Consider the following 22,500-nt stretch of genomic DNA (forward strand, 5'->3'; position numbering starts at 1 on the left):
TCCCTCTGTTTTGGACTTTGCTGATGCAAAACAGTGAAAGAGAGGAATTTGAATTGTGTCATAAGACAGAGAGTGGTTTCGGCATTTCCCTGAGAACGCATCCACTGAAATGGCAGAAAAACGCTGTTCAGGCTCGGATGGACAGAGCTCTGAAACCCCTGGTGAAGATGCCAGTGAAGGTGGAACACAAATTTTTTGCATTTACATTCTACAACATCCTCAGATGATGCGCTGCAAAACTAATTTTGCCCAGATTTATTAAAGGAGTAAGGCATGGGCTTGCTTGAGTGTGATTGTGTGCATGCATGTGTGTGTGTGTGTGTGTGTGTGTGTGTTTGTGTGTGTGTGGGGAAGTGAGTGAGTGAGTGAGTGAGTGAGTGAGTGAGTGAGTGAGTGATTGAGTAAGTGAACGAGAGAGAGAGAGAGAGAGAGAGAGAGAGAGAGAGAGAGAGAGAGAGAGAGAGAGAGAGAGAGAGTGTGTGTGTAGGTGTGTGTGTGTCTGGGCCTGTCTGAGCGTGTGTGTAGATAAGAATTTCGAGATGTGGGTGAAGATATTGAGAGGCTCCAACCGGATCCCCTTCAGTCATGATCTGTCTATCTTAATTTCACGTTAAAGCAGCAGTTCAAGATGGATAGAGGGATAAAAGGGTGCAGACAGACAGACGGAAAGGCAGACAGACAGGCAGAGACTCAGAGGAGACAGACAGATGCAAAGATAATGGATTTAAACATATCTATTAGAAGCCAGACATACACATATGGAAAGACAAGCTGGCAGACAGACAGCTTACTAGATAGATAGATAGATAGATAGATAGATAGATAGATAGATAGATAGATAGATAGGTAAAGGGATAGAGACAGAACTTTACTTACATAGATACATATTACATAGAATATAATCCACATTTTTATAACATTTCCATGACTCTTTATACTAAAATCATCTTTATACAGAGGTAGACAGAGACACAGAGATTATGTATCCATGCTGATAGTTTTCAGGGCCAAACGTGATCCACGGAGAAGAGGGACAAACTTGCTCCAAAACGCCGCAAATCCGCCCTGACATTCTGATCTAATGGACTGAATACCGTGATAAAAACGAGTTACGCCACATCTTGTGACAAAGCCTATCTCACTGATTTACTTGTTTATAGTGTGATGTTTTCCACTGTTGTCTTTATTTGCCCACAAATGTGACACGACACTAAACATAAAAAAAGCTGCAGAGGCTGAAAAAAAGGTTAGCCTGAACTCTCGCGCAAAGCAACGTTTTGAGATTTATTGATGGTATTGGGTTTTAAATAACTGTGTTCCATTATCTTGATACATTTATTGCCACCCCTTAACACTCGAATACAAGAACACCCTTTGTTACCAGTTGTTTGTATCGGAGACAATGCAGCCATAGTAAGCCATGAAGAAATAATGACAAATGGGATGTTGCCTTTAAGATGAGCAAAAAGCACAGCGGGCGAGCACAGAGCACAGTTTCAATAGACCTTTAGAAGGCCAAAGAAAATGGTTTTGGCAGAATAATAAGGGTACTTTTTTGGTTTCAGAATGCTATGGTACTATATGCAGTTCAATGACTAGCTAAGATCAACACCAGACCAAATCTTTTGTTGTTCTTCTCTAGAAGAATCAACCTCTGGTTTAGGTTTTATTTTCATAGCATTTTCTAAAATTTTCTTTCATTTTCTAAAAATGTTGATCTCTCTCTCTCTCTCTCTCTCTCTCTCTCTCTCTCTCTCTCTCTCACTTTCTCCCTACACATCCCACATGATGCACTAACATCGTCGGCAGCTTCCTCTAGACGCCCTGGAGTTTTACGTCTCTGAGGCTTAGCTTAAGGCGAGCTAAAGACACACACACACACACACACACACACACACACACACAGTATATCTCCAGCGTTAGATTTAGCCTCGGGCGGCGGTCCAGCGACCCTGAACGCTGGCCGGTGATGTGCTGATGTCACGCGGCGGTCCACTCCTCTCTATTTCCCTCCGTTTTAACGCACCGCCACAACTCAACTTTATTTTGTACTTTTTCCTGTTCACCGCAGACGGTGTTTATTATCTGTGTTATATGCTGGTTGAGCTCATTGTAGGCTGGAATGCAATCGCAATTAGATGCAATGAATTGATTTTGTGTGTTAAAATGAGATTGGATGGGCAGAGTTTGAAATAAGGTCAAAATGTTAAATATAGCAATAGCATATATTTTTAATGAATAAAATACTCCATAATAGCCCTTCCGAGAGGCCAATACTGTCCATTAAACAATTAGAATGGAAAGGCATGTTGGAAGATAGGCCACCAAAAGGGCATTCACACGCATGGCAACCTCACATAAGAACGCACAGTTTATCACGGTGATCCCTTTCATATTCCCCCTCTGAAATCGCTCTTAAGGAATAATCTTGGATTTAATGAGCTGCAACAATGCAATTAGGGAATTGCCACAGCCGTTCTTCCATGAAAGTAATTATAATATGAAATAAGCCCAATTAAAAAAAAAATCTCCCAGTCTCTCTGCAGTGTCTTTCCCTGTGACTCTGTGGTATGGTGGTTTGTGTGCGATTCTCGCTCAGTCCGGCACATTCCGTCTGCTTTTCTGTCCGCACCCTTGCCGTGTTTAAAGGGCAATTAGGACAATGGCTTACTGAGCAGAGAATCAACCTTAACATTCAGCCATTTATGTGGGCAGCCACACACACAGTCACGTACACACATACATATACACACGCACGCACACACACGTGTGCGCACACACACACACACACACGCGCATACACTCTACTGTGTTATTATAGAATGTTTGTTCTGCATTTAACAATACAATTTAAATAACATAATCATTAGTTAACAGTAACAGGGTTATGGTTTATTCACTATTGTATATTATTATGCAATATATATATTCATAACCTTTTACTTCCATTACCATTTTGATGGCTTTGGTAGAACAGGGTATTTTGGATATAGCTATTGAAGTGTTCTCGCCATTTTATACAATATCGCCCGGTAATAAATGACTCACTCGAATGTGATTTTTTCACAAAACGAAGAAGAAATACGGACAAAAGGGTTCATTCTCTATCCCGACCCTTGTTCCTTTCATCATCTAGGGCTCTGCATGCCACCCTGGGCAGCGCATTGTTTCTGTACACTGAAGCTTGCTGTTGCTGCATTGTTCTCCATGCACAGATGATTTTATTTCAGCAGGGCTTATTTGGCGCCCTGTTCCCAAACATACAAAAGAGGGGTTGGTGGGAGGCAGGCTGTGGAACACACGTTTTGTTCTTTGCTTTTCAAAATGGTCTTTCCCTCCGCCGCCCCCTCCCCTCCAACCCTTCACTGCCAAAAAGAGTCAACAGAGAACCAATGGGAACAAAGGTTTCATCTTCACGTCTGCTGAGAACATCAAGCGTCGTTCCGGGGGCCCCCAGATGTTCATTTGAGGTGGAAGATCAGCCCGCCTCACCAGCAGACACCCGAGAGGTCCTGATCTAACACTGGTACGTCATGTATCAGAACCAGACACAGTCGCTGGCTGCACGCCCAATCCTAACACGGGGCAAATTACCACGGGAGGAAAGCCACTAAGTTCTCCAACATCTAAGTGTGTTTGTACAATCCAGAGCTACTTCTTCATTCTTTGAATAACTCTATAGTTGGGGACTTACTTTTCTTTTGGTTACTCTTGACTTTACAGTGTCCTGTTACAGTGTAAGTGCATATTTACTGTGTAATTATCAACAGAACCATATGCAACAGCATGTAACTAATACTAGTGTTGTAAGGGGTAAAGGTTCGGGAATATAGCATTAGGGCAGTGTCAGGGGTAGGTCATTCAATGGCGTCAGTACACATTATGTTCATGAAGTTACAGGTTGTTACATTGCTTATCACATGTGTTATTACACTGTTTCAAGGTCACTGTGATGTAGAGTTGTACCATGGACAATAACAAAGAGCAATAACAAAGTTAGACAATTTAACAATCATAGTTTTCAGTCAAGAAGACAGGAGGCAGAGGGAGAGAGAGAGAGAGAGAGAGAGAGAGAGAGAGAGAGAGAGAGAGAGAGAGAGAGAGAGAGAGAGGAAAATGAGAGTGAGAGGGGAGAGCACAAGAGGAAAGAGAGAAAGAGAAAGAGGGGAAAGAGAGTGAGAGGAGAGGGAGAGGATACAGAGTGGAGAGCAAGAGATAGAGAGAGAGAGTGCAGAGCGAGAGAAAGAGAGAGCGAGAGAGAGAGAGTGAAAAAAAGCATCACCATGCCCTGTGGTTTGACAGCGCTGCGTTCACTGTAGACACGTCGGCAATCCTTTCCCACGCCTCCTGGTGCTGCTAAGAGCGTGCCTCTCTGACAAGATGTCACTTGTTTTAAAACTGATTCTGGACCCCTCCCCCCCCGCCTGCTTTAGTGCTCCAGTCAATTCACTGATTTTTAATTTGCTCCTGGGTAAGTGTCAAGCGAAACAAGCCGTGGCTGTTTTTTTTTTCTCCCGCTCCCACCGTTAAGACGGGAAACTTTAATCAAAGAGGTGTGTTTCTGTTTTGACAGTGTAATGATCAGTTTGAGAGACGCCCGCACGGCGAGACAGAGAGGTAATGGGTGCTTACGGCGTGCTCCTGACTGTGTAAATGGACTGCTTTTCATTAAGCACCTCCCCCCCCACCCACCCACCAACCACCCCCAACACTTTGTCTCTGTCTACATTGCTCCTCTCTATCTTTTCCTCCTCTCTTTGCTCTCTTCCTCTCCTATTACACTTTGTCTCCGTCGACGTTCATTCCGTCTCTTTTCCTCTCTTCTACGTTCCTCGACTTCTCTTCTCCCCTGGTCTCTCTCCCACTTCATCTCTGTCTCCATTTCTCCCCCCTCTTTTCTTCTCTTCTTCCCATTGTCTCTCTCTCTCTCTCTCTCTCTCTCTCTCTCTCTTATTCACCCCTGCCTTCTCCTATCTATTTTCTTCTCTCATTTCCTCCCTAGATCCATTCTATTCTGCTCTCAACCATCTCTTCTCCCCATCCTTTTTATCTTCTCCTCCTTTCTATTGCCTTCCTGTCTCCCTCGCATCCTCCTCCACCTCTCCTCCTCTTCTCTCCTCCCCTCCTCTCCCGACAGGATTTGGATTATGTTTACACAGGTTGTGTGGGTGAGGTTTGCCTTGTGTTTAACTTCAGGTAACCAGAGTAAGATCTAGATGGCAACGAAACAGACACAAAAAGGAGAATATGCTAATAGCAGAGGACAGAGCGAGGCGGAGAATAACAGCCTGCGTTTGTTCGGCATTCTGTTAAGAGTTTGGCAGCGGAACCCAATAACGTGCTTTGGCGGGAATCAAAGAACAAATTGTTGCTCCCCTTCAAGCCCTGATCAATTTTTAACAAGGTGCCACGAGTAAATTAAAGCCAATGGGATGAGAGAGAATGAATGTGTGGGGCATAGTTAGCTGTGCAATGATTTATGTGGCCGGTGGGAAGCCTTTAATAACATTCATCATTAAAGCCCCAAACCAATATCTGATGATATACTGCTACAGCGATGGTGACGTGATCCATACATAAATATTGAGAGCCACAGTGCAAATTGCTTTACTTTTCAATATTGCCTCCCATATATTGGCATGATTCTCAGTCTGTTATATTTCCTTTCATTTACTTATACTTATTTCGCTAGTGTGTTCCATTTGCAACAGCCACAAATGGATACATCCATTCCAATAACTGTAATTTCTACATGGTGTCTGTTTATGTGCGATCACCCCAACACATATATTAACATAAATCAATGGATGATAAAAATGAAATAGTCTCTTGTTTTACCTCTGTCTGTTCAACTCACTCATGACTTTGGGAGATAGGCATAGTCACACACACACACTTACCTCAACAGTCACACTGACATACACACTTGGACACACAGACACACACACACACATATATAAACACACACACACACACACTTTGCCAAACATACCCACACACCTGACACACATTCCCACACAAACACACACAAAAAACATACCAAAACAAACACACAGACACAGACACACACACACACACACACACACACACACACACACACACACACACACACACAGACACACACACACACACACACACACACACACACACACACACACACACACACACACACACACACACACACAGGTGCCCACACACACACACACACACACACACACACACACACATACACACATGAACACAGACGGGCTGACACACACATACCTAAATAAACACCCACACCCACACAGAGCGATATAGCACGAGGCTATCCCCCTCACAACACACAAAGAGCACTCACTAAGAGCTTGGATAACCAGCGCGCTCATTGTGTCTACGGAGCGGGTCTTCAGCTAAGGCTGTTCACGGGATGCTATGAAAGGAGCCGCTTTGTCCTGCTGCGCTCAGCTAATTAATTCCCCCCCCACTCAGCCACTACCGTTCTCTTATTAGAGTGCGGTGTGGTATTTGGGCGGCGCGTGTTCAGCAGAGCAACAAAGACCTTTTTAATTAGCCCAGCCCGACCCACGCAGGGTGTCGTATGACATTAACAGTTGATAGACGAAAAATGTACACCATTAGAAGGAACGTGAAGCTTTGCTTAAAGGTACAGTGCGCTGTGTTGCTTTCAGGTCAAAGGTCGCCGCCGTGCCCTGTCCGAGAGAGAGACACGGCCGTTTATTTAGAGAACACAGTGGGAGAGTGAAAGGCAGTATGCTGTAGGGGGCATTTAAGGGGACAAGGCCTGGCACAATGTGACCATCTGTCCCTCTGAAGGGACCGCACACATTTCGTGGCTTGCCAAAGGCGAGATTAGTTAATTCGTTAAGTAATTTCTGAGCATGTGTTTTTTTTCGGTTCTGTTACGGCCACCTTGGCCTTTCAGGGCTCATATTGTGTGTGCTGCTCCTATTCTTGTTTCTCTCCTAGGCCTGGTCCCACATGTTCCAGGATCAGGGGGTGTGCCCGCGTACGGGGCGTGTCCCTGGAACCGCATAAAAGGGGCCTGGCCTCCGAGAGACGGCGGCGGGAGATTTGATTTGCGGTTACGCACCGACTGCAGAGATCATTTTTGGGTTGCATGCTTTTCACGGAGAAATAAACTAAGAAACGTGGATTGTCGCGCTGTCTCCTGCCCTGTTTCTTTGTTGCGTTGAGCCGCGTAACAAATGGGGGCTCGTTCCAAACTTTTTTTTCCGAAACTTTTCCGCCGTAACACAGAGGTCTGTGTTGCCCGTGCCATTGTTTTGGGTGCATTTTTTCTGCGGTACATTTATCTGAACGGAGATGTCGGATATTGACTATAGGTGAGTTCAGCGATCTATTTGCGAGGCCTTAATTATTCCTTTCAGGTTTGCGTATTTGATGGGACGTGTGGTTTATTATTTTTGAACAGTTCCTGTGGCTAGAGCATTTGTCTCGGGGGCACTCCGAGGCATTGGTGGAATGGCCGGTTTCCTGGTTGTTTTGCGATACCTGCGGGCTTAGTGCTTAATTCATCCCACCACGGGCCTGTTTGAAGCTCCGCGTTTACTTTATTACATTTGGTTATAAGTAGAATGGTCTTTGCTTATGTGATCGCTGGGCTTCCCTATTTAGTTTTCATGGTTTTGTTTTGTGGAGTTCGTCTGATTCGTTCAGCTGGCGAGATGCGCACAAGCGCTTGAATGGGGACTTCACTTGTTGCGCAATCACTAGGATAATGACGTCACTAGTGGAGAAGTTTGTTGAGGAACCCTCCTCGGTTATTTTTAATGCATTAACCAAGGATCAGTTAATACGCTTGGCTGCCCATTATAAAATCGAACTTCCTTCCACTCGTCTTAAGAGTTACGTAAAACTTTCGATCAGGTTGGCGTTGTGCACGAAAGGGCTGATTTCCGCAGCCGAATATAGGCCTACGTCAGACGAGGAGGATGAGGAAGACTCTCTCGAGGATTCGGTTGGGGACCTTAGAGATCCTTCGGTGGCAGACGAAGAGGAAGGTCCTCCGTCTCCCAAACCTGCGGCGGCCGCGGGGCTGTCTTTTGAGCAGCACAAAGAGTTGCTGCAAATGCAGCTGGATAATTCTAAAGTTCTGCATCAGTTGCATCTAGAGAGGCTCCGCTTTAGTGAGGAGAACGAACGCGCACGGAGGTCGTTGGAACTCCAAAAGCTAGAGCTTGAGGCGCAGCGCTTGGATCTTATTCGGCAGGGGAAAATAACATCACCTGGTGCAGCAGGTCCTAAGCTTGATATAGCAAGTAGTCTGCGCTTGCTTCCTCACTTTGATGAGAGGGACGTCGATACCTTTTTTCTTTTGTTTGAGCGGGTGGCTGATTCACAAGACTGGCCTGGTTCACACCGTGCGCTTTTGCTGCAGAGCCGTCTCACTGGGAAAGCACAGCGGGCTTTCTCGGCATTAACTGTGGAAGACTCTCGTGATTACGACTTGGTGAAAGCATCTGTGTTGCGGGCGTATGAGTTAATTCCAGAGGCTTATCGGCAACGATTTAGAACTATGCGGAGACGTTCAGACCAAACTAACGTTGAGTTTGCGAGGGAACTGCGCCTGCAATGTCAGCGATGGTGTGTGGCTTGCAAGGTTAAGACGTATGATGAATTGATGGATTTAATCGTCCTGGAGCAATTCAAGAGCACACTGCCAGAGAGCGTTGCAACGTACGTTGCGGAGAAACAGACTAATAATGAGTCGGACGCTGCTGTGTTGGTTGAAGAGTACGAGTTGATACACAAGGCTCATATGCGCTCATCCAACGTCCAAAAGACTGATTTTCTTATAAGTAGAAGTGCCAACGTTGGTGAACACCAGGCTTCTGGAGTAGATCGGGCGAATATTAGATCTGACGCAGATCAGGGTTGTCGCTACTGTCGCGCAACTGGTCACTCAAAGTGGAGCTGTCCAGTGCTGAAAGCAAGATCAAAAGAGCGATTTTCGGAGGTGAAGCCGGACATGTTAGCGGCATCTCCTTCGAAGTTAAGCGTAGATTCGTGGGATACAGGATTGAATTCCAATTACTCTCCGTTCATTTCCAATGGTTTTGTTTCTTTAAAAGACAGTGGGGAGTTAATTCCGGTTAAAATTCTCCGTGACACAGGAGCATCAGAGTCCTTCATACTGAAGTCTGTTCTGCCGTTTTCTTCTACTTCATGTTCTGAAAGATCTCTGTTAGTTCGAGGAATTGACCTCACTACTTGTGAAGTTCCCTTACATAAAGTCAGGCTGTGTTCCGAGTTGGTTGAGGGGGTGCTTGAGTTGGGTGTTCGCCCTGCCCTACCCGTTGACGGGGTCCATGTCATACTGGGAAACAATTACGCAGGAGGACGTGTTTGGCAAACTAATCCGGTGTCAGTGGTACCTCCTTCTCCTCAGGTGAGAGATGAGACTGATGGTTGTTCAGAGCACTTCCCTGACGTGTTTCCAGTTTGTACTGTGACCCGCTCAGTTACTCGTGCTGTGGCGAAGGCCAAACAGGTCAAGGGGCCTGCAGAGAAGGCTAGCTTTGCCTTACCAGATTTTCCAGTAAATCTGTCATATGGAGACCTAGGGAAGGAACAACTTGCAGATCAGTCTCTCTGTTCTTTGTTTGAACATGCTGTCCCCGCTGACACATTTGAGAAAACGGCTCGTGGTTACTGTATGAAAGATGGCCTGCTTGTGAAAAAATGGACTCCGTCCACTGACACTTCTGTGGGGGAGCCTTGGTTACAGGTGGTGGTGCCTGCAACCGCGAGACGTGCAGTCATGAAAACCGCCCACGACATGTTGCGGCATTCTGGTGTGAATAAGACCTATGGCCGCATTATCCGTCATTTTTTTTGGCCGAATTTGAAGAAGGACGTGGCTGCGTATATAAAAACTTGCCACGTCTGTCAGATGACGGGCAGGCCAAACCGGGTGGTTAAACCTACGCCTTATGAACACGGTTGTCTCTGGAATGGACGGCGGTGCGATGTATCTAGACGGGGTAGTGGTCCACAGCAATACCTGGGGGGTGGACCTGGCGGTCATCAGAGCTCTTTTTCATCGCCTTTCTGAGGCCTGTCTGGCTGTAAAGCTCACAAAGTGTGAGTTTGCAAGGGCGACAGTCACCTGTTTAGGAAAGGTTGCAGGACAAGGACGGGTGCGTCCTGTTCGGGCCAGAACCTTGGCCAGTGTCCGGTATCCATCGCCCACAAGTAAGACCCAAGGCGTTTCTTGGGCATGGTGGGGTTTTACTGGGGTTTCTGTTCTACTTTTTATCTGTTGCAGTTGAAATACCCCTTGAAGTCCTCTGTGAAGTTCGACTGGACTCCGGTATGCCAGTCGGGTTTTGAGAATGTAAAAGCTCTCCTGACGTCTTCTCCTGTTTTGGCCGCGCCGCGGTTGAACCGGCCGTTCAAACGGCATGTGGACGCTAGTCAGGTAGGAGCAGGTGCTGTATTGCTCCAGGAGGATGAGCAAGGCATCGATCGCCCAGTTAGTTTTTTTTCTAGGAAATTTCTCTCCTATCAGTCCAGTTACTCTGTAATTGAAAAAGAAGCGTTGGGTTTAATTTGGGCACTTCAACATTTTGATGTTTATGTTGGGGGTGCTGTTTCCCTAGTGGTCTATTCTGACCATAATCCTCTGACCTTTTTACGGTCGCTTCAGAACCCCAACCAGCGGTTAATGCGCTGGGCTCTTTTTCTTCAGCCATTTAGTTTGGATATCCAACATATTAAGGGCTCGCATAATGTTATTGCTGACGCCCTATCCCGTGCTCCCACTGACTAATTTTGGTCAGATGTGTTTCTCTGTGTTTTCCTGTGTCTGCTTTGTCTTCCAGGGCCCGGATGACAGAGGTTTTGAACAGAATGGAAACGCCTGCAGGGAAAAGGGGGTTTAATTGGGAGCAAATTTGGGAATCTAGTTAGTTTTGTAATTTTTTTTGTATGCTTGTGGTCACCACCTATTACAGTTAGGAATGGGTGAATTGGTTGTGGACTTTTTTTTACTCTGCAAGTCCCTTCTTAAGGGGGAGGGTGTTACGGCCACCTTGGCCTTTCAGGGCTCATATTGTGTGTGCTGCTCCTATTCTTGTTTCTCTCCTAGGCCTGGTCCCACATGTTCCAGGATCAGGGGGTGTGCCCGCGTACGGGGCGTGTCCCTGGAACCGCATAAAAGGGGCCTGGCCTCCGAGAGACGGCGGCGGGAGATTTGATTTGCGGTTACGCACCGACTGCAGAGATCATTTTTGGGTTGCATGCTTTTCACGGAGAAATAAACTAAGAAACGTGGATTGTCGCGCTGTCTCCTGCCCTGTTTCTTTGTTGCGTTGAGCCGCGTAACAGGTTCTATCATTCATATCTGACATATGGGCTTTGCAATGTGTGATTAAACCGAGGGAACATTTGAATGGATGTAAACCAGATTCAATCAAATATTGAATAATTGAAAAAAAAATAAAGCTTGGTGTGTGTGTGTGTGTGTGTGTGTGTGTGTGTGTGTGTGTGTGTGTGTGTGTGTGTGTGTGTGTGTGTGTGTGTGTGTGTGTGTGTGTGTGTGTGTGTGTGTGTGTGTGTGTGTGTGTGTGTGTGTGTGTGTGTGTGTGTGTGTGTGTGTGTGTGTGTGTGTGTGTGTGTGTGTGTGTACATGCATATCTGGATGTGTGTGCTCACATCCATTGTGGCAACCCGGCTCAGGGAGTGAACCCGCCTTGCTTCAATCAGCACATGATTCGCTTGGTTGTTAAGCCACAACGGCACGTTTAATCAAACATAAAGTATCTTTCTGTAAAAGAACTAAAAGATAATCGGGTGGCACAGCCACAATGGCTGGACTCTCCTTTCACCCCGGCCAAGAGAGCCCTGAATGCACCTTGGAGCAGGCTTTAAGGTCTGCTCTGCTTTGGGCCTCAGGTGCTCTGCATCACGTTGATTGGGACGGTGCCGGGTTGCCACACCATGTGCTTGTATCTGAATTTCTGTGCATTTGTGTTTGTGTGGGTGTGTATGTGTGTGTGTGTGTGTGTGTGTGTGTGTGTGGTTGTGTGTCTGTGTGTGTGGTACTGAAACCGTCTTTACCAGAGCAGTCAATGATCTACTAATAACTGTTGATTCTGACTTAACATGATTGATTCTGCTTAAGGGCAGCTTTTGACACTGTTAACCACAGCATCCTTCTTAGACCACAGCATCCTTTTAAGAGCAGCGCTTACTTCTGAGCCACTTGGAGAAGCATCGGTATACAGGGGACCATGCTCTTGTAGTTTCATTCATATTTATAACTAAATATAACTAAATGTGTAAGTTACAATAACACTACATTTAACAAGTACCACAAGTAAAATGTGGTATAACCCAGGGATAGTTTCATGGCTCTTTTCCCCTTATCAACATCATTTGCAAATGTGGAGTTCATTGTCATTACTACACTGGTATGACCCAGCTATATGCACCTGTAAAGCCCAATTAGCTTTCCCCAACTAAAAATACGGGAAATTGTTTGAGAGTTTGAGTGTAAATATTGAATGCATGATTATTTCTGAAAGCCTGCCCTTCAAAAATCTTGGAGTGATTTGTGATTCTTGTCTGGCATTCCAGTCTCATATCAGGAGCATATTTTTTCATGCATCATGCTGAAACAGTAATCCAAGCACTCATATTTTCCAGACTTGATTATTGTAATACTCTTCTTTTTGGTCTACCTAGTGATTATACTAGGAAGACTAGCTACTTCAGAATTCTGCAGCTAGAATCTTGTCAACAACATCATCATGTTATCATAAATCACCATTTCACACCTCTGTTCACTGGCTACCTCTGCAAGCCTGAGCTGATATAAAGATTTGTCATTCAACTTATAATGCCTTTGCACCACTTTACTCCCTTTAATCCCTTTAATTTGTATCTTATAATGTTGTTGTTTTATTATGTATTCAATTCAAACATCCTTTAACATTGATGTTATTAACGTTTTAGTTAAACAATTTAATTTGCTTGCTGTTACAAGTACAAGTACAGGGGAGTACAATAATCTTTTTTTTTCTCTAACTAACTATAACTACAGGCAATTGAAGTGAACCTTATGAGAAGGTGTATGTATGTGTGTGTGTGTGTGTGTGTGTGTGTGTGTGTGTGTGTGTGTGTGTGTGTGTGTGTGTGTGTGTGTGTGTGTGTGTGTGTGTGTGTGGTGGTTATGACACCTACCCCACCTAACAGTGGGTAGCTCCGACCTGGGTGACGCACGGCCGTCAGTAAATGCGCCAGAAGGCTCACCACACACTGGCCGTCACAGTGGGGCGGTGAGGAATTACGCTGTCCAATAATTAGAGACTGGCTGATGATCAGGGGGCCATGATGTCACTAGGGGTCAGGGGTCAGAGTGAGTCATGACTGGCCAATGCGGGTTATGAGTCGATTTTCTCTTTTGCACCGTTGAAGGCAATTGAGGGGCGTTCCGGCCCCCCCAGACGACGGACATACCTCATTGGTCGAGAGCACAGAGTCCTCGTCCAGGCTGAGGATGGCGTCTGTTAGGATGGCGTCATAGGGGTAAAAACGACTGCTCATGGACTGAAGGAGAGACGGACAGACATACAGAAAGACATACAGACAGACAGACAGACAGACAGAGAGGCAGAGAGAGAGAGAGAGAGTGCAAGTATTAAAGCGATACAGTGGTTTGAATTTCAAGTGCAGTTCTAACAATGGCAACAATAGAGAGATAATTAGCCAGACTTTGGTGAGAGCACACGTGTCTTTCATTGCACTTCACAGGGTGCATGAAGTCGTGATAAGCATTTCGGCACTTTTGTTGGATGTCTGCAAAGTGCTTCCTTCTGTCCTCTCCCGCCGTGATTCTCTCGCTACGTGCGTGTGTGTGTGTGTGTGTGTGTGTGTGTATGTGTGTGTGTGTGTGTGTGTGTGTGTGTGTTAGTGTGTGTGTGTGTGTGTGTGTGTGTGTGTGTGTGTGTGATTGTGTGTGTTTGCAGAGCTCGTCAACAAGGTCAATTTCTCACCAATTGGTAAGAGTTTTTTTTAGCAGTGTGCATAACTGATGATGGAGCTATTTATCGCCATACTGTTGTCATCACAACATTAACAGTTCTGCTAAGTGAAGATGGTAGAGATACATTTATTCATAATTATTTGCAAACAATGTGTGTCAGGTAATTTGTTGTCTGTGAATTCCCTGTCAAACTAAAATGGTTACTGTGTGGCTGAACGCCGCTGTGTTTGATGTTATGCTTGTGGTTTCATATTTCAGTGTTTGTTTTACTCCTAAAGAAGCTTGACCTGTATCCCCAACACGCCAACCGTTTTTATGGGCTGTAGAAGCCTGAACCAATGTCTGAATCAATCCTTTTGCCTCTTGCAATTGATTAGCTGACAATGAAGTGTATTACCAATGTATTCATTAAGTACTGATTTAGTTATTGTAGAGAGGGTGTTAATAATAAACAGGACAAAAAGAGTAAGAGAGAAGGAAAATGTGCCTTTAGGTGAGGAGGGTTGGTTCCTAGATCATGATAAAAAGACAAATAAATAAGACAGATAAATCCAGATGAATTAGCGGCAGTTGTTTCCCATTACAAATCGGCTGTCTTATCTTCGAAGCCATGGACAACAGGATATAAAAACCTTAAATAGCCATAACTCCACACCTACGGCTAATAAATGTAGGGCCGTTGCTCCACAACTGCTTAATGTGAGTGCACTGTCTTGGCCTAGGGAGTGTGTGGTTATTGGTCCACCGCTCGGCATCGTAGCCAGCAGGATAAATTAACTCAGCCCATTGAATCGGCTTGAAGGAATAGTAGAAAACTGACAGACATTGCAATGGGTTTCATTTTTTGATGCTTAATCCACACCTTGATAACCCTTAATAACAACAACAAGTAAGTCAATTATGGATTCTGTTGTCCATAACTTTAAAACTTGGTAGTAGCAGGACCCCTGGGGACAGGAGGAGAAAGGTGTTCTGGCTTTTGGACAGCTGAAATAACATTTTTAGATAATTCTTCATTCTTGTTTTTGCCAAAGTAAACTATGCGCCAGAGTACTATAACTATGCATGTCTTGGACTGTGTCTGAATAACTCTTCACACCACTGCTCCAGTGCAAAAGTCTCTCTGCATAAGCCTAAGTATGCAGAGGAATAAACAAAACTAAACAAATATTACTTTTTTACCCACCACATATTGGAACACATGGTTAGTAGTGTCACTAACAGTTCCTCCAGACAGCGAACTACCAAAAGCTGTCCTCCTCGACAACCTTTGAAAACCTACATCTCCCTGTGACTAGCCATAATCGATGGGATAATGCCCGAAAAAAGACCTAGATTCACCACAAAGTCTACCTATACATCGTCTGTTGGTATGCCGGTCCTTTTTATGTATCTGGCACCATCTTCCCGTCCCACAATCCCCTCTGGCAGGTGTCAATGCCGTGTGCCCGGGGCCAGAGATAAGCACCTGCTGAAGACGCCATAAGGTGCTGAGAGTTGACCCTGCCACCGTTTCCCCGCCACAACCCACCAACCGGTCCTCCTCTCTTACCCCAGGAGCCCTGCAGCTTTTAGGGGCCTCTCTGGAGATAGGGAGGGCTCCTTTTAAGCCGACACCGTCCCCAAGTCTGTGAGTCACAGTTCAAAGTCACCATGTAATGTTTACTGCAATAGCGTCAGCTGATAATGGCGTGACTGTGGATAGATATTGAGTCATTGGAAACTCGGGGTACAGATTTCTTAAAGTTGCAATATATAGTTGCAGTAGAAAAGATAAAAAACTCCATTATGTCTGAACGACAACTTTTCTAAAGAAGAACAGAAGAAGCACATCCACGAGTCTATCCGTCCAGGGAATTTTTCTCTATGAATCATTTAATTCTGGTCCACTTTTACGCCCCCCACCCTTTGAAAATCTCAAAGACAGTAGCCGTCATCCTATAATTATATAACTACAACGCTGTAGCTACAACTCAATCCACTCAAGGCTGCTAATGGGAAAACCTTGATTTGCTTTGAACTATTTACATCTTACAGTGATTTAAAAACCCCTCAGGCATGGTTTTGTCTGACACATTCCTGGTGTCTATGAGGTCAATATGTGTCATGTCTTGAGTATCCAAGTCATTGTTAGCAGCTGTCGTGGCCATCTCTATGAACCAAGCTCTGAACTGTGCTCTATAGGAACAAGGCCTTCAATGATAAGGAGCATTGAATGAATGATGATTTACTCAGCTATGCTATCGTCATTTGTCACTGACCCCAAGGTTTTAACACCATCGCCACATCTTTAGGGTTTCGTTGTAGATCCAATAAAGGATGTGATGTGTATATTTATACATATTATGATCATCATTAATGTTTAGATAAAATATGGGAATATCCAAAAAGGCTTTCCAGTCCAAGACAGAATATATATTCAGTATATGTATATAATATATACATCTGGTCCAATCAATGTTAAATGGATATTTTAAGGTCATGTGTCCAATATAACTACTCCTGACCTTGTGTCCAATCTTATTTTACTATTTGGTTTAATTTGACCGTTGACCTCTGAAATGGTTTTCTAGTTGTCATTTAACCTCATACCAAGGGCTTTTGCAAATCGATAGTATGATCAATAGATAAAATATAGGGTTCTGGGAAGTGTCATGTGCATGTCAAAGGTAGATAGTAGTATGAAATAATAGTATGAAATAATTAAGAAATTAACATAAATAAAACATTTGTGTCTTATAGCACATTGCCCTTTGGCAATATGGATTGGCCAGTCACCTTTGTCTAGTGAGCCTTACAGTTGGGTTTGTCATTGGGCCGTGAGTTTATTCACTGTATTCTGTGATGGAACATAATATCTCATTAATAGGACGGTGATTTAACATCTTGTAGTTAGGAGTGAAAGGATTAGTTTGGAGGGGTGGTGGTTAAAAATGGAACCAATCATAACAATATGTTAACCTTCCACACTGCATGAGGGGGGGGGGGTGCTTTTAGAGAAGAGCATTTTTTATTATGTAGCTAACGATCAAGATTTGTGTAAATATATTGCTGACCGTAACACTGTGCAGCTGTGGCTCCCTGCAGTACTACAGATGGAGAGCAAGTGGAGATCAGAGCACTAAATGAGATGATAAAGTGTGAAGCAGTGAGGGGAAAACTTGAATGGTATTTACAGCCATATGGTATTTATAGCAATGGGCAGTGGATGAACAAATAACAAGTAATTATATCTGCCATGGGATGGCAAGTGGCTACTATGTTTAATTGAACACACATAGCTACATATCAAACAAAGTCTGTAGAACCTGAAGAATGGAACCTGGACAGGTTGTTCATTATTTATCAAAAAACTGTTCACATAAAATAGACTGACTGGTTCCACAAATAGCTTGTTAAAACTCTTAAACATATTAGCTATGGCAATGAAAATAATTATTTCAAGGAAAGCATAGGGCTGACCTTTCCATGCATCTACTGTAATTAACCAAAAACACCCAAAGGAGTGCTTGTATTTTGTCTCCTTGACCCTTGAGGCACCAAGGCGGTGGCAACATCGGCAGAAGCAGTTTCTACAAAATGGCACCAGACAGAAAGTGCAGGTTCTCGTGTGTGTCACATGCATGCAAGCAGGTGTGAACCCTATGTGGGGCATAAAGGACGTTTGAATCAGCACAGGGTGAGGCAGAGAGATATACCAGAGCGATAGAGACAGAGAGAGTTGAGAGGGTGAGGATGATAAGAGAGAGAGAGGCAGGGGTGAGGAGGTTGAAGATGGACAGGCAGGGGGTTGGGACAGGGAGGATGAGGAGAGGTGAAGAGGGGGAGAGATAACGAGCAACATGTCTAAAGAACACTGGCACAGTATGCAGTCAGCCACACACACACACACACACACACACACACACACACACACACCCCCCCCCCCCCCCCCCCCCCCCCACACACACACACACACACACACCCACACACACACACACACACACACACACACACACACACACACACACACACACACACACACACACACACACACATAGACACACGCACAGACACACACAGACACACAGACACACACAGAGATCACAGAATGCATGCAGAGCGGAACATATGTGGCCAGGCTTCTGGGGTTTAGAGGTGACAGGTGTACTGTATGAATGTTCATCCCGGCCAGTGTACAGAGAATACAGAGAGTACACAGAGTACAGAGAGAAGTGGAACAGCATGGAAATGATGAACAAAAGGAGCAGAGAAGGAGGCTGGGGGTAAAGGAAGATCAAACAGCTGAGGACAGGTCAAAATGTAGGACAACGGGCTCCTAACGGATTCACCATGGTCAACAGGCTGACCCGCGAGGGATAGCCCAGCCACAGCTCTATCATCAAAACAAGAGGTGTTTTGATACTTAGAATTTGACCCTTTTGGCATTTTCTTGTTTGGTTCTTTCTGATAAGCGTTATATGTTAGTTGGAAGCAAACAGAGGGCTATGTATACAGTATCTACACAACAGTTATACCATATATACAGATAGAGCTTTGTCCATATATATCTGTGTGTATCTGTAAGTGTGCTTTTGCGATATTTATGCACTGGGAGATTGTTTCTATAGAATAGAGGTTCTTAATGTGTGTGTGTGTGTCTGTGTGTGCATGTGTGTATGCCATATAAAGCAATATGGATATTTGTGAGTAATATACAAAGAGAGTTAACTGATTGAATGGCATCTGTTCAGGTCGATCTACATTATAGTGTATAGATCTTTTTCTTTTCAGACTCCTATTCAGCTCATAAGAGACTGTACACACACATGCACGCACGCACGCACGCACGCACGTACGCACGCACGCACGCACGCACCCACGCACGCAACCACACTCACACGCATACACACGCACACACACACACACACACACATACACATGCACGCACACACACACACACACACACACACACACACACACACACACGCACAAGCACACAGACACACGCATACAGACACGCACACACACAAACACACACACACACACACACACACACACACACACATTAAATGTGAAAAGAAAGAGAAGGAAAAGGAAAAGGACGTTCGAAAGAGAAACACTTTAGACAATGTTTTCCTTTTGTGATTGAAGTGAATGATCGAAGCAAAGACAGCAAATGATACGCACCCAACAGTGGTGCCTGCAAATGGGGTTAAATTGAGTGAGTAGGAGAAAAAATTATCAAATTGCCATAACTGTGAAAAATGGCATAACATGGCTAATTGAAATGCAGTATACAATTGAGACAGAGTATCCATGTCGTGGCTGTCTGTCTATCCGTCCGTGCGTGCGTGTCGGTGTGCGCGTGCTTCTGTGTAAGTGAGTGTTTATGGAGACATAAAATTGCCTCAGAGAGCAAATGAAAACAATTACAGCAAAGTCACACTCCCTCGGCTCACCTCTGACAGGGCGCCAATCAAATAACACATTGCATCAATCAGGGAGGCTAGATTAGGTCTATTTAAGGCGTCCTATAGTCAGCCCTGGAAATACAGCATCTGGAAACAAGTCACACACACACCACACTTTTTTTCTTTATGTCTCCCCTTCCCTTCAACCCAAACCCATCCTGGGTAGAAAGAATTTATGCGTTTTGTGCCTGTCACCGGAAGAAAAACTTAAATAAAATATACATCTTTTGGAACTTTGATCGGCAGAAGCGCATGACACTAACCGGCTTTGCGTTAAGTTGTTGCTGGGGTGATACACCCTACTCTACTCACATCTCACCATTGTTTAAGGAAATTAAATCAGGGCGTTGTCGTGAGAAACAGAAAGCAGATGTTATTGTGACTTCAGCGGAGGCCAATAGATGAATTGAATCAATCATTTCAACAACCAAACGTAATAGCGGTTGCTTTCTGTCCCTGATGACAGCGATTTGGCTCAGTCGACGCGCGTGTTACCAGCCCATGGGAGTTGAGTCGGTTCGCAAACAACCATTACCAGCGACTTACCCTTTTAAATAAATTGTGTTCATTGGCGGTGTATGCTTGGGTAGAGTTCAGCCTCAATAAGAGCCGTTTAAGTTGAAACGGTTCGGGGAAAACACACTCTGAGCCTATATGAGATAATAGGAACGTTGGGAAGCTCGGCTGAAAGACGATTACATTTCGCCAATCGACTCCAATCTCTTTTGTTTTTCCCCAAGCTATCTATCTACAAGTTTAAAAAGCCGTTGCCCATTTCCACAGCGATATAATTCATCTGTTAGGGAAAATAGGACAACAATTGAAAGAAATCCCCCCCCCCCCCCCCATATAAAGTCACACAAACACCATGCTACCGTCCTTGGTCACTTTTGAATGAATCAAATCCCAATGGCCCTAATCTCACTGCCATCCATTCTGTGTAAGGCTAACTATCGGTTTCACCCCACCAGGTTACACTGGAATAACAGCATCTCACATTGTCTTTTAAGCTATTTTTCCCATCTAAAATAGAGAACTGTTGAGTTGCACCATGTTTACATGAACAGTATGTAAACAGCATATAGACACATTCTACCACGCCTTCTTGTCTCACCGCCGAACAAACCGTTATTCCTCTTGCCTTTTTTTCATGTCTATTACGAGAAAAAAAACAATACACCTATAGATTGTATTGTGTAGCAGGGGGTCCCAGGTGTACCCAACCCCACCCCCTACAAAACCATCTGCACTGGAGGCAGCCCGGACGGCCCACGTGGCCCGGGCCTGGGGAGAAGAACGCCGCCGCCGCACGTAACACAAACCGTATTTCACCGCGCTGTTACCTTGGTGCGTCCCTCGATGACCGTCAGGGGCACGCTGGTGGAGGGCCACTTGCTGCCGGGAGGTAAAGGCTTGTCGCAGTTCCACAACAGCACGATCTGGAGACGGGGCGGGGGGGGGGGGAGGACACAGCCCGCCCGGGAGTCAGCTCACAGGGGAACAACAACAGTATGAAATGAACGGGCGTCGGCTCAGCGTCGCACAGCTGCTGCTGCTGCTGCTGCTGCTGTAGGATCCTCTGGAAAGTCCCAGCGTTTTCTTTGCCACACTGGAATTGGGGGGGGGAGGGGGGGAATTCAGCGGTTTCGGTTCAGAATGAGTACAAACTGTGAGTAGCTGCTGATTTAATTATTACAGCTACAGTCATTGCTACGGTTAGGAACAGCTGACTGACTCTCATTTGCATGTCTGTTGGTTGGTGCTGTTAAAAGGATATTCACCTTTCTTCAATTTTTGACAGAAAAAGGTTCAGAAATATGTCTGTTTGTCTTTTTGTGTTTTTACAAAAAGACATTCATATTCATTTAAAAATTAATGGATATACAATAAACATATATATTAATAATTGTTACTGGAATTAACTGTTTTCCTGGTTTGTTAAAATAGCTATATGGCATCGCACTGTGAACATCCGGTGTGTGATAGATGAATCCACTCCATAGGCCATTAATAGCGGTGGGGTGGTTCAGTGGTTAGCCCTGCTGGCGCCCAGCGAGAGAGAACGTCCTGGGGTGAGGCCAACCACTGGCACCGGGGAGGGGGGCTCTGCGGTCCACTCAGGCCTTTCTGTGTGTCCCTCCACACCAAACATGCAAGATAACGCTCCTGCCCCTACAAACTGGAGTGGGTTCCTGGCCGTTGCGCTGTGTGGCAGCCCACTGCTCCTAGCTCCTAGTTAGGATTCGATATCGGAGAATGAGTTTCAACCACGTGGGTTATTACAGTATTTTCTCGCCATCTTAAATGTAACACATATTAGCAAGATGAAATACATGACGCACACTTTTTGGTCAACATATCGAAGATTGTGGTTTGCTGTAAAAGCACTTCATTAAAAGTGTTAAAAAAATAAGCACAGTAATAAAATAAAAACACAGAAAGAGAAGAAAAAAGGAAGCATATCTCCTACTTTAAAAAATAATATATTAATAATGTGCTGGTTTAATCATTCATGATTTTTTAAAATATATTTAGCATCTGTCTGGCCAGTCCCAAAACACACAGACACAAAAATGACTTATTATAACCAACCCTTATGAGCACACACAAACGCACACACACACACACACACACACACACACACACACACACACACACACACACACACACACACACACACACACAGAGACAACACACTCGCTCTCACCTGTGCACAGAAGGTGGACTTGGCCACGGCGACGATGAGCTTCATCAGCGGCGAGGTCTGGCTCTGCAGCTGGCTCTGAGCCAGCACCTGGACCACCGCCGTGAACTGGGCAGAGGGGCTCTTGCCTGAAGACACACACACAAACACACCCCCCCCCCCCCACACACACACACACACAGACACACACAGGCAAACACACACACACACACACACACACACACACACACACACACACACACACACACACACACACACAAACACACACACACACACACACACACACAAACACAGACAGACAGGCAGACAGACAGACACAGGCAGACACACAC

General features: G+C 44.9%; 1 protein-coding gene across 1 annotated transcript in view; it reads right to left on the reverse strand.

The window, feature by feature from the left end:
* The window catches only part of LOC311364286 (exostosin-1), a gene marked incomplete at both ends in the record, with an annotated part of 163,677 nt that overhangs the window by 8,231 nt on the left and 132,946 nt on the right, over window positions 1-22,500 (reverse strand). Inside the window, 3 exons of the mRNA XM_084484275.1 lie at window positions 13,486-13,575; window positions 20,808-20,903; window positions 22,172-22,296. Of these exons, the coding sequence (XP_084340401.1) occupies window positions 13,486-13,575; window positions 20,808-20,903; window positions 22,172-22,296 (311 nt within the window). The remainder of the gene's footprint in view (window positions 1-13,485; window positions 13,576-20,807; window positions 20,904-22,171; window positions 22,297-22,500) is intronic.

Source organism: Micromesistius poutassou (assembly GCF_964030765.1).
Source record: "Micromesistius poutassou genome assembly, chromosome: 19".
NCBI classification, from domain to species: Eukaryota; Metazoa; Chordata; class Actinopteri; order Gadiformes; family Gadidae; genus Micromesistius; species Micromesistius poutassou.